Genomic DNA, 12,991 nt, shown 5'->3' with positions numbered 1-12,991 from the left:
TGAAGCTGTGTATTGTATAGGGAATGTAAAATAAGAAGGATGGGAGGGAAGGAGCTCTAGCTGTGCTTGTCCACTTGTTGGTCAGAGAGTTTAGGAGGACTTAAAGTCATTACCGTTGGAGGCAGGAGGCAGTTTACCTGTGCAGCCTCTTTCTGGGAAACCTAATCCACTGGATGAGTGGGGCCTGAGAAGACTTCTGCTGGTTTGAAGGGGGAAGGTGAGGAGAGAAATGGGAAGAGACTGGTAGCTCGGAGGGGAACTGTAGGAAACTGTGCTTTCCTCAGCCCTGGAAGAGGCTTAACTATAGCTCTTTGGCCTGAAAAGGTGGGAATGTAGCCAGTACAAAGGGTCAGGATTAGCGTCCTTATGTGAGCTAAGCCTTATGTCTTAACAAGGAAAAGTATGGCGGAAAGTGGAGCAGGGTGAGGCACTGCCTTTGTGGAAAGGGCAAGGGGACATAAGCGTCTGCGGGGAGGGAGGATTGGACCCAGAGGGGATGCACTTCCTGGTGTGGCTCAGTTGACAGCCAACTGGAGCTGCTTTTGCAGAAAGGGAAGTTTTTGTTTGCCCTAAGTTCTTCTCCGCATTCACATATAGGAGAACTCTTCTGAGAAAGCTCTTCAGTGGATAAGTCACAGCAGAATTGGCCTTCCACCTAGCATGCTAAGAAGATGACAGATATAATTAATAGCAATGCTATGAACTGGTCAGCAAGACAAATCCCTCAGATGGGAGTGCTGTCAGGGAGGAGAGGCTTTTGTGTTCTGTTCTTGCTCCTTAGCACTTTTTCCAGCACACATTTCAGATCTATCACAGTGTAGTTCAATTTGACCACCTCATAGCCAGTTTTCAATGCATACTGTACTTTCTACAATGACTCAACTTTTAGTCTCTTCTCAATTGACTTGGCATTGCTCCCTTTCCTGACAGGTTCTGTTAGTATTTTCAGATGGGCTGGATGATTCGCTGGAAGATCTCAAGAAAGCAGCTGACTCACTTCGCTTTAAAGGTATTACAGTACCACATTGATGCTCCAGCCTCCTACTACCAACGGCCCAATTTATTGCTCCCCCACTGCAACTTTTCCATATAACATTACCTCTCCACGCTCATATGACATTCTTCAGGAGTCACTGGGGGAGAGTATTTGCTTTTCCATGTGAACCAGTGTACACAATGGCTTGTCACTGGTTGGCAGATGATGCCAGAAACACGCCTAGGGGTGCAGAGGGCCTGGGATGGTTCTGGTTTCTGGAGTCCAGCTCCAGCAGCTGGGGCAGTTCCAGGCAGCCCCTCTCACTGATGAGTGCAGCACCAGAGGTTAGACCCAACTCTGACTTCTGCAGGACAAAACATTTTTACACTTCTCTTTGGGCACTGAGTAGCGGTCTGGTCTGACAACTGAGGAGAGAAGTTAATTGGAAAATTGCTGGTCTGGATTCTTCTCTTATACATTGTTCTCCATAGCTTGATTTCTTTTAACATACTGTGTTGAAGCCATGAAATGCAAATCTTTTAGAGAACTGCTGTTATTCACAATGATATTGTTGGTTAAATAATATAGTTCAGGCATTCGCTAATTTAAATCTATGCTTACATTGAAGGTCTTGATGCACTTCTATTAGTTGGCCTGGACAATACACAGAACTTGACTGAACTTTGGGAAATAGAGTTTGGCAGAGGGTTTGGATACAACGAACCTCTGAGTGTTGGGTTTGCAGAGATTGCAAACATCTTGCAGAGAAACCTTGTAAGTCCTTCCGTGATATAAACAAAAGGGGGGGCGGGAAGTATTTGTTTTATGATTAATATACATAAATGAAATGTTTCTTGTAATTTTTTAGGATACTGTTGCAGAAAGGAAATGCTGTAACGTTGTTTGTAAATGCCTTGGAGAAAATGGTGATCATGGTGGCCAGGGAAATCCTGGAAGGAAGGTAGGAGAGCTAAGATAGACATTAATTAAGAATTGCTTTATTTTTCAAAGTGTTTTAATTTTTCGTAGTATTTCAGAGCATGCATGCATGTGCCCACGACCTTTGCTGTTGGGACAGATGGAGAAACATGAAATGTGATCATTTCTCTGCTGTGTGTTCCTATTGCAAAAGTATTTTTGTAATGAAAATCATTCGTACATATAAAAATCATTAAGCATTCTCCTTCACCAATTCAGCAGAAAATGGAGAGGGATTTAAAAAATTAAGTCTGATTAACCAAGAGGCTTATTAGCTATTGTGAATGAGAAACTTCCAGCCAACAAGCTGAGAGTAGAAAATAATCCTTCTTCACGAGGTTTGAGCCTTATCCTTTTGTGCCAAATATCCTCTTCTATAAGTTTCTTCTGATCCAATACAGTACTAATTTACATTATTTCCTTTAAGATTTTGTATTGTCTGTTTTAAGCCTTTCGAGTATTACAGATATGACCACTTCTACAGCATGCTAGTAGCCTTCAGTATTAAGGCTTTTAGTATATATAGTCTCCATTTGACTACTGTTCATTCTGTTATTTCTACTTATTCCAGTAACATGCTAAGTAAATTATATCTGTAATTCACACTCTTCAGTTATGTAGTTGCAGTTAAATAAATTTTTGGTTATCTCTTAGCAAAAGTATAGTCTTCTAATATTTATTCATAAACCAATTTACTGATTTCTTCCATTCTCTTGTTGATTTTATTACACCTTTCTGTTTTACTAAAATGTCTAGATTAATGTGCTTAGACAAAACAGTGTTCAGAACGTAGACATAGTTATTTTGCAGGTAGACAGACATGATGCCTGGGTTGTACAGCCTACCATTGTAAAAGCATGTTTTTGCAGCACAAATTCATGTCTCATTTTTGTTCGTTTTCATTCCTAGAAATTCCATTTGTTCTAGTTTCTCTCTGTTCAAGTTTTTGCGCTGAGGGTATGATGTTTGCATGACTTCAAATACAAAATTACAATATTCCTAAAAGTCTTTGTGAGGTATTGCAATATCTTTGTCCTAACAAGTTTTCAACTCCTTGTATTTTTCATTTCACCTTAGAATTTCATTACTGTATAATGCTTCCTTTTCCAAATCACTAAGGAAGATATTTAATTTGACCAAGTATCCCAATGAGCTTTGTTAACTCTTCAGGCAGTTTCCAGAAATAACATAGTGAAATTTTATATTGAGCATTGCTGTTTGTTGTTTGTTTGTTTCTTTGTTTTCCACAGCCATGTCAAGTACATAGGACTGTGCAGAGTGTCTGTGTAAAAGTGGTTGATGGAGCCTGCCCTCCTCAGCATAACAAGATCTAATTTTCAGGAAATGTTTTCTATCTCCATGTGCGGAGTAATCTGATAGAAATGAACCCAGTGTGCTTGGAGAACAGTGTTACTTATCTCTTAAGTTCCTGTTTTTCAGGGAAGTATGGGTTACAGAGGATCTCCTGGCCATCCTGGTGAGGAAGGTGGGATTGTAAGTAAACATTATTCCTTCCTGCTAAGATTTTGTTGGTTGGTGCCTGAACCTGTCTGCACTTATTCATTCACTCAGCGCTCATCAATGTTAACCTAAAATGTGTTTAAGCAACGTGTATCTGAAGGTAAATATACGAACTTGATTCTCTGTGCGTCTGCACCTCACCATAATTAGTAATAACTTCTAATGGAGAAACAGAATCAATTAGAAAGAATCACACAACAGCATCTTATGTGGCATATTTATGGCTAACTCATACACTCATTTTTTCATGACAGACTGTACCAGATTCTGTGCTGATAGTTCTTATAGAAAAGGCCATCCCTTCCCTTCTTAGCATGAGTGAATATCTTATGACTGGATGTGTTTTGGTGATTTCTAAATCCTTTGTGGTGTGCTGTTCCTGACATAAACTTGAACATAATGTGCATAAGCCAAAGCCCAACCCACTAGGAGTACTTCTTCCTCTCTTACTGTCTAGAAACAAAAATCCTGCAAAGAATAAAACATAATTTCCTTAGCACCATAAGCACAGAACTAGGTTTACAACACTGCACCCATGACATGAATATTACTCCTAAGTACAGGTGAGAAGCCTGCAAACCAAGAACCAGCCAAGGATTTCTCTCTGTACATAACTGTAAAATCCACATTGGAGTAGTTCCAGTTCTCACAGTAGATTGGTCAGCCTCAATTTGCCTTTGGTGAGGCAGCCTGGCGCAAGCCTACTGTCTATTCAGAGAAAGGCAGTAGTGGAAAAGACCAGTTGTCATCTGGGATTATCAAGAAAGTGCATTGTGATGGTGCTTTTTCAATTTCTTTGGAAATCACTGGCTGTAACTACTGGATCAGTTTCTGCAGAATTTATTTTTTTTCAGGTGGCCTGATTTACTGAACGATAGAATAAAATTCCGTATAAGCGATTTCCAGAATGACTTAAAAATATTTATGTTACTCAGGAATAGAACTGTTTTCACATCCTTTCATAGATATGAATGACATGATATAAGTAGGAATTAAAATTTGAACACTGAGGGTTTTTTAAAATGAGAAACATTTTGAACACATTGAAATGGAATGCCCCAAATTTTTCACCACAGCATTTTGATTTGAAAGATTCTAAGTCTTGTCTTTTTTGAAGTGGTGAAGGGGTGAAAACAATTTTGAATTTGTTTTTGTGTATGAAATTGAATTTCTATTTTTGACCACCTGAGAATCCAGAATAATCTTCTAGAACAGATAAATTACAGAAGTCTTGTTTCTGAATTTTCTGGTCCCTTCATTTTCCTTTTCTTTACTGTGGAAGGATGAGAAGTTGTCATGTCCACGCTTTCAGAAACTTTCTCCATCTCTTGCGTGTGAAGCCTACAAGTGACTTTCATGTTGTAAATTTTCCTTGCTAAAGGCTAAAATTTTTTCCAGCCACAAGATAAGAATTTGAAGCATCCAAAACAGTTGAATGTAGTAAATACACAGCAGAAAGCAGACTGCTGATAATAGACTACAGAAGATGCCATAAGGAAAGGAAGTTGAGGACATAATGCTGGACAGCTTTGGTTTATCATGGTGTAGTACTCAGCTCAGGAATTAGTCTTAATGTTTCACACAGGCAATGCAGCCAGGCCAAAATGCTTGAACTTCTGTTTTTTCATATTGTGGTGTGTTTCTGTGGCACCATTGTCTAACTTAATCTAGAATGTGATCCATGTTGCTTTTTTGCTAGTTCAGAGAGAGACCTTTCTTTAAAGATGAGAAAAGAAAGAGAATGGTCTTTGTTCTTCTGATCTTAGGCTCTTCAAGTTTGTCTTCCCTTTTGCATGGTAGTACAGGAGCTCTCATGTTTACTGTGTGTTTGTTCTCATTTTGTTTGTTATTGTTTACCTTTTTAGACATCAGTTTTAAGGGGATCTGCTGGAAGATGCTGCTCTCTTTCCCATTTTTTTTAGAACTTCCATCCTAACAAATGTGGACTAGAAGTCTTCAGAGATCAGTGACTAGAGGAAAGTCATTCAATATTCAGTTAAAAAACAACCCACCAAAAGGCCTACCCTCAAGTACAGAGATTTCAGTCAGAGATTGGTAGTGCAGTCTAAAACATGGCATGATAGTGAGAGCAGAGAACCAGGTGCAACTCAAACTAGGAATTGACTGTTCTCTTATGGCCAGTATGAAAATTTCCAGGTGACTTCCATTTGTGCCCTTAGTGCAGTGAATGGTGATGTAATTCTGTCTTGCTTTAATCTTATATGATCACTTAACCTGTAGCCATCATTGTATGGATGAGTTTGAACATTCTCTTCTGTTTCTTAGGGGGAGAGAGGCCCAGCTGGTTTCAATGGGACTCAAGGAGACAGGGGATGTCCAGGTGCCAGAGGCCATAAGGCAAGTATGTCACCTTGAAGCATTTCCTAATTTTGTTTCCCACAAACCTGTTTTCTGTACTGAGGACAAATCCCTGTGCTGTCTTCCTGTAGCATGGATGGACAGCAAGACCCAGCTGTAAGAACAGCAGACAATTTTTGCTGTCCCCTTTTGAGAGGTACTTTGTGTAACCGAACCATGGTCAAATGGCTAAGGAGTTTGCTGACTCAGCAACTTTCCAGTGACTTTTCTACCACCAAGTCCAGACTAGCCTTAGGTAAAGCTATAAAGCTTTACAGAACAGGAATGAAAATGAAGGCTGTACTGTCTTCCCACAGGAAAGGCGTCAGTCCCATATGTGGTGGTAGGGGGTTTTACAGTAGGGACTACGAATACTGAGCCCAGCATGCCTCTGCACAGCAGGCTATTGTGCCCTGCTTCTCAAGCTCAATAAAAATACTTTAACCAAATTTCATCTATGTTTATTTTCAATTTCAGGGGGCCAGAGGCTATAGAGGAAGTCAGGTATGTATTTTCATGTGTGATCAATTTTCTTTGAGAACAGTGTTCTTCCTTTTAAGTTCATGTTACCTTGTAAGATGAAAATATCAACAAGGAAGGAAAACAGTGTAAAAACTTCCGAGTATTTAATGTACTTTTGCTATGGTTGTATAAGAATGGGTTTAAGTGAGCTGTTGGGTATCACATTATTAAAAACCAGCAGTCTTACTTGTATTTTTAGCATGGTTGCAGTCATAGTTGATTTAGTGTAATTGACAGGAAAGGAATTTATTTACCAGGTATTTTAATAATCTGTCAAGGTGGTAATTCTGGTCGGCTGAATTCTAATTGTTGAGGAAGCAGAGCAGAAAGGGGAAAAAGAGATTGTGACTAATATTTATTGTGGATTTGGACAGCATTTTCACTGAATCATTACTGACACTTTTTCAATATCCAAACTTCTCTTCAGCTGTTTTTGTCATCCACTGATCTTGCAACTCTGCTTATTTAACCTTTCAAACATACTTGTTCATCAAAGAGATATTGTCACCAGTTCATTAATAAAATGTGAAGCCTGGAAGACAATGATCTATAATGGCAATATTAGTTCCCAAGCTAGAGCAATTAAAATGGAATTCAAAGATTTAGGAGCCCCAAAGACTCAGAAGAGATTTGCTTCCAAACCTGAGCAGCTGTACATGTGAGAAAGTTCAGAGAGTGTTTCTGATACCTCAGCTCTATTTAAAGTACTGCTCTGCACTGACTTTTTTAATCCTCCCATGTGTTTTTCTTCCCTTTTCCATTTTCTGCTCTGTTCCCTGAAGTAATTTATCCTCCTTTAACTATCTGAAACATCTCATTATAGAAGAGGGAGAGTGTTTGCTGATGATGTTGATTTGTCCAAGTTGAATTGTATAGTAGGACTTATCAGGAGCACAAACCCTACTGAAATCCAGTGAATATGTGAATGTCTTCATTATGTTGTGTCATTATATCCACTAATTTTATTTTAACTAAAAATATGAAAGTTTCAGCACATAGAAAATGCGATTCCATACTGCTAACTTAGTAAGGTTGAGGCAGTTTCTTGAAGTCTGCAAGGCATTTTAGTACAGCTATTTGGAGAAAAGAAGGCAATACTGAATATTTAATACTATGAAGTTTGGCTCAGGTTTTCTGAGGTAGGAAATGAGTGAGGTAAAAATTCAGACTTGAATAAAAGTCGTGATTGCTTACTTAGTGCTCGAAATTTTTCTGGAATATTTATTCAAGAAATTCTTGTTTGTGACATATTAATCTTATAAAAATGTATAGCCAGCTATTTTTTCTTGTAGTACATACAAAACTGTTATAAATGAATGAAAATTTTCCTCAGGAACTTTAACTAGGTGGTTTTGCAAAGTCAATTTAGCATCAAAACCTACAAAGCAATTGTATCTGTAGTCTCTATCAAAGTGAGATTCCTGTTGGTTTAACTAGCATTTACAACATGCTCTTGTGCCACTTTCAGCGATTTGTTGAATATCCTTTCTGCTTTCAGGGTATAGTGGTCTCTGCTAATTTCATTTCTTACTACAAATAAAAACATCACAGTTAATTTCTTCATTTTTATCCTAGTAAAGAAAGACGGAAGAAGCACTTCAAAATATCCTTTAAAAATTGAGTGTGTTATATTTGGCCAGGTCTGAAACATTGTGGAGCATACATAAATGAAACAAGGTTCTCACAGTTATAACTCTATTCAGAAGCCTCACTCTTCATCTGAACAAGTTAACATCATAAACTCCCTAAGGTTGGGATGGGTGTTTTGTGAGAAAATGGCTTCCATAAATGGTTGCAATATGGTGATTTGTTTTTGCAGACAAAAGGAAGAACAGTGTGTGTTTGAATGGTAATGTGACTGCTGTTTGTGGCAAGCATCACATTGCTGAAACAGTAATGAAGTTTCTTTAACAAGTCCTAAAGCCTAAGATCAGTCTTCTGTAATTGTTTTTATCATGTTTATTCTTTCTAGCTTTTCAATACACCATTCACGGTATAAAATTATTTAAAAAAAAAAAAAGCACAATACAAACATATATGATGGTTGACACCAGAATTACAAGATTATCAACATGTTAGGTCAGATATTAGTAGTTGTATTTTGGAATCTATCTAGATTTTGAAGGTGCTGCAGTTGGGAAAAATATTTGAAAACTAACAGATGGAAAAGCAGAATTTAAATCCTGATGAAGATCTATGGTTTTAATAACCATTGTTCTTATTAAGTGTTCTTAACTATGAATTATTCTGAAAGTTAATAATTCATTAAAATCTGAATTATTAATTCTTATTTATAATTATTATTCTTAATTTTTCTTGCTAGCCATTGAAAACCACTATTCTTATTCAAGTTTCCAAAAGTAGGGTGAACACTTCTTCCCCTTGCTCAACAGGCAAGTGGACTGATGCTAATAGGATTTTTTTTTTTTTGCTTATTGCTACAGGGTGAACATGGTGAGAGTGGATTTGATGGCACTGATGGAGAGCAGGTAATCATTGCTTTAAATGTGCAGTGCAGTTAAAGGCACCTACCTCAAGGTTCAAAGGTACAGATTTTTGTGCCTTTGAATGGGCTTTAAACCTGAACAGAAATTCTGTTGTTTAGAGTTGCATATCTGATTGAAGTTGGATTCTGCCAGACAAAATTTGGGAACCACGTTTATCAGAAAGAACAACCATTAATTTTTTCTTCTTTCGCCCCCCTTTGTGGATCTAGGGAGAACGTGGATTTCCTGGACCTTCTGGAGAGAAAGGCAACACAGGAAAACGGGTGAAGTATCCTTTATAGTAATGTTTAGATTTTATGCAAACATCTTTCCAAAGTGTAATGCTTTCTGTAATGCCTGTGAGTTGTTTTTAATAGCTGCCTGTTCTCTAATATGATGTGGCTCCTGCTGTAAATCATTGTAGCTCCACTGACTTAAACAGATCTGTGTTCTCTTATCTGACCTTCCTCTATCACAGATACTACTTCTACCTGTACCTGAATTGCTTGTGCTCTTTTTATGAATTTAGGGCAGAAAAGGCCCCAGAGGAGAACCAGGTGAACGAGGAGAATCTGGTCTAAGAGGAGACCATGTAAGTGTATTCCTTCATTTTTGTTAGGTTGCACTGATTTGTGCCTGGATTTTGTGATGGAGCTGCCTGAAATATATGTGATTTGAAGAGTTTTTCACCATCCTAGATGGTGCAGTACTCTGCAAGAAGTATGGTGTATTCCTGGAGTCCTGAACTCTTTAGATGCAGATGGACTGATGTGTTTTGACATGTTGCTTGGAAGCAGGTGTTTAAGCCTCAGGTCTTCTGCTTGTTCCTTGCATTTTTGGTTGGTTTGTTTGTTTGTTTGTTTTACAATGGGCAACTTAACTCCTTTTGGAGCTACTTAGTCCTCCCTGGTGGTTCCCACCCTACAGAGGAATTTGTGGATCACTTGAAAACCCTGTGTACTGACTCCTGGTTAGGAATTTATAATGATGCAAAGGCAAGTTACTTCTTCATGCTGACTTTTTTTTCCTTGCATGCTCCAGAGCCCTATATAAATGCAGTCCCTGAGGACTAAAATTTCAGTGGAGACACCACACTTCTTGTATCACAACTTTAAGTCTTCTCATGCGTATTTCAAAGACCTTCGTTCCAAACAGTCAAATGTAGTGTTGACTCCTGTCTTCTAATGCTTTTTAAAAAAAAAAAAAAAAAAAAAAAAAAATCAGGTGTCATGGTAACTTGCCTCTTTGAGCGATCAGGATTTCACCTGTGTCTAGCATTAAGTGGCTAAATGGAACTCCATTCTAGTGTAACCCCATCTGACACTCACCAGCTGGTTATGATCTTAATTCAATTAACTATACCCAAACAACCGGAACAGCGTCACATTTTCAGGGTTTAATTTGTTGCCCATTAGTAATATTTCTTTTAATCTCTTTGCAAAAGAAATTTGTGGACTTTGCAGAACTTCTATATAGTGTTCTTACAAGCATCTTCATTTAAGATAGCCTTTGTATTTCTTGCTGGCTGCAATGACAAATCTCATTAATCCTATTTCCATATCCTGCCTCTGTAGTCAGAGTAATAAAGGTGTGGTCACTGAAAATGCTGAGCTTTCTGCTTAACTTTTCCAGGGAGATCCTGGGACTAGCAATAATGTTCCTGGTCCTAAGGGTGAAAAGGGAAACCCAGCACAGCAAGTAAGCAAGTAGTTCTATATTATGGAGAGAGGATCTGCATAATTGCTAAGTTCTATTTGCTGTCCAGTGACTAAGCAGCTCTTTTCTTTTATTTTGTATTTTGCCTTTAATGTATGTCTGCAACACACTTTGAGCAGTGCTTGATACTGTAAAAAAGAAAAAAAGTTAAAAAGGTTAACAAAGACTATGGAAATATTCTCATAATATAGAGCTAAGGGAAGATAGGGATTTAGTGTAAATTTGTGGTAGAATAATACATTTATATCACCAACCTGAGAGGCTTCTGGTAATGGGTTGTAAGGATACTGTTAAAAACCATGCTGGGCAAAATGCATTGGGTATCAACAGGCTGTACTCATTTTACTATGAAACTGATATTTTCTCTGGTGGATAAACTCCGTTTTGACCTGTATCTAGAATATAAGAGCTGGGATATGTGCTTATATAGTGATGTCTGAATTTTTAAGAGGTATTTGAGCAATACTGCAAGAAAAGAAACAGAACAGAAAAGCACAGCCTATTTTACCATTGTACTTTTTTTGGAAAGAATAAGCAAAGATGATAAGTAGTTGGACAGTAGTATATAAGTGATGGTAAATGAAAGCTTAAGAGGGTGAGAACTAGCAACATGTGAGAAAAATCCACTATTTTAGAAGTTTGATTCTATCTGAACAAGTAGGGTTGTGTGCACATGTTCAGACGTGTGTCTGCATATATATGTCTATGTAGAGTATGCTGAAAGCAGTAGGAAAAACTGTGAGGGTCACTCTTTGGAGAATAATTGTGGTTTGATGACATTTTAGAAACAAACCTCATCAAACTCTCTCATCTTAAGAAGTCCAATTGAAAGGCTGAAGTCGACAAAAATGATTTCACAAAAGCCTTAACCAAGTGTGAGCTGTTAGTAACTGATGGATTGGAAATCTGAAGCAAGCATGATCTCTCTGGTTTATAATTTTTGATTGTAAATGATTTGCAGAAAACAAGAATCAGCATTTGGCATGATACAACTGATTGCAATGAAATTACTTAGGAGAAGAAACAAAGAAGGAATGTATAAAGAAGAATGTGTAAGTACAAGAAAAAGGAAGAGTATTTAAAGAGCTTGTTTGTTACTTTTTTTTGCAGGGAGACCCAGGACCACATGGACTCCAAGGAGAGCCGGGTGATGCTGGCCCTGATGTAAGAATATTAATCAATACAGGGTGGAAGTAACTGATACAAGATACAATGGGGTTCCCATTGAGAAAACCAGTTTTTCTCTTCTTCCTTTTGTCTCGCACTTAAAACTCCTGCAATGAGAGGGAACAAAAATCTTCTAAAATTTTCATAGTGAAACATATTTGGCTTCAAATTTAGTAGCTTATGTGTATTGCAATGTGTTTTGTTGGGTTTTTTTTGTTTTTTTTTAAAATCAGGAATTTGCTGTCCTGTTAACTTCAGGTGTGATTCATGTGAAGTCACAAGCCTTAAACTCAATGCAACCTTTTCTATGAGCCTTAATTGGTTCATAATATCACCGTAGATAAATCTGTCCCTTCTTCCTCCCTGTGACTGCAAGTTCCGTATGCCTGTTCAAGTCTATATATAAACTCACTGGCAGCTGAGCTGCTCTTTTTAATCCACTAGAGACTGGAACTTATGAAGGCACCTCTTCTAGTCTGTCAGAAAGGTGCCTAATGCCAAAGTCTGGAATGATGATCACTCCTCAGTCAGGCTGCAGAAACATCCTAAAGGCCTCTAGTGACATGAGGTTTAACAGTAACATTCACTAGTGCTGCTGAACAGTGTACAGCGGGAAGCGCTGCAGACCTCTTATCTCAGAGGGAGAGAAGAGGGCTCTTGTTCTCTTTATTTTAGCCAAGGGGCAGCGGACTGGGAAGATGTTTTCCAGAATTTTGTTGAGATGCCTTCCCTCTGCACTCACTAAGGGTCTAAAGCCTTTTTTTTTTTTTTTTTGATAATGCTTACTTGTGTAAGAATTTCTGTCCCAGATCCACTCTTTTCTCATTTTTACCTTAAACCTTTCTTTGGAAATAATCTCTGCTTTCTATAAGCTGTATTTGATTTGATTGTTTGTATAATGTATTTTATTATAAGCTTTTGTCTCACATATTGCTCAGTGTTCTGGATGTAATCTCTCATGCCGCTCCTTCCTAGGGTGCAGCAGGTCGAAGAGGCCCTCCAGGTATAAAGGTGAGTGGCTGACACTGCTGCTACCTATCTATATCATGTCCACCCTGAGTGTTTACTCCTCTTAAGGGAGAAATTTCAGTGTGATCCAAGACACAAGTGTTTAACAATCAAAAGTCTATTTCAGGCCAAGGCAGCGTTTGGATCACAGGTGGATGTACCAGAGGCCCTCCTGACTTGAAGGATTTAGAATTGGAAAGGAGCTTTCATTGAAATAAAAGGACAGTTACTTTTATTATTAAGGCAAATGTGGGAATGT

The 12,991-nt window shown here is 38.1% G+C and overlaps 1 protein-coding gene across 1 annotated transcript in view; it reads left to right on the top strand.

The window, feature by feature from the left end:
- The window catches only part of LOC127012683 (collagen alpha-4(VI) chain-like), a 47,214-nt gene that overhangs the window by 14,151 nt on the left and 20,072 nt on the right, over positions 1 to 12,991 (top strand). The window contains 12 exon segments of the mRNA XM_050890914.1: positions 931 to 1,009; positions 1,605 to 1,750; positions 1,845 to 1,937; positions 3,395 to 3,448; positions 5,762 to 5,833; positions 6,311 to 6,337; positions 8,800 to 8,844; positions 9,072 to 9,125; positions 9,371 to 9,433; positions 10,474 to 10,539; positions 11,668 to 11,721; positions 12,700 to 12,735. Coding sequence (XP_050746871.1) covers positions 931 to 1,009; positions 1,605 to 1,750; positions 1,845 to 1,937; positions 3,395 to 3,448; positions 5,762 to 5,833; positions 6,311 to 6,337; positions 8,800 to 8,844; positions 9,072 to 9,125; positions 9,371 to 9,433; positions 10,474 to 10,539; positions 11,668 to 11,721; positions 12,700 to 12,735 — 789 coding nt within the window.

The sequence above is a fragment of the Gymnogyps californianus genome, chromosome 2 (assembly GCF_018139145.2).
Source record: "Gymnogyps californianus isolate 813 chromosome 2, ASM1813914v2, whole genome shotgun sequence".
Taxonomy (NCBI): Eukaryota; Metazoa; Chordata; class Aves; order Accipitriformes; family Cathartidae; genus Gymnogyps; species Gymnogyps californianus.
The sequence above is the reverse complement of the archived record's forward strand: the minus strand, read 5'-3'. Positions and strand labels throughout refer to the sequence as shown.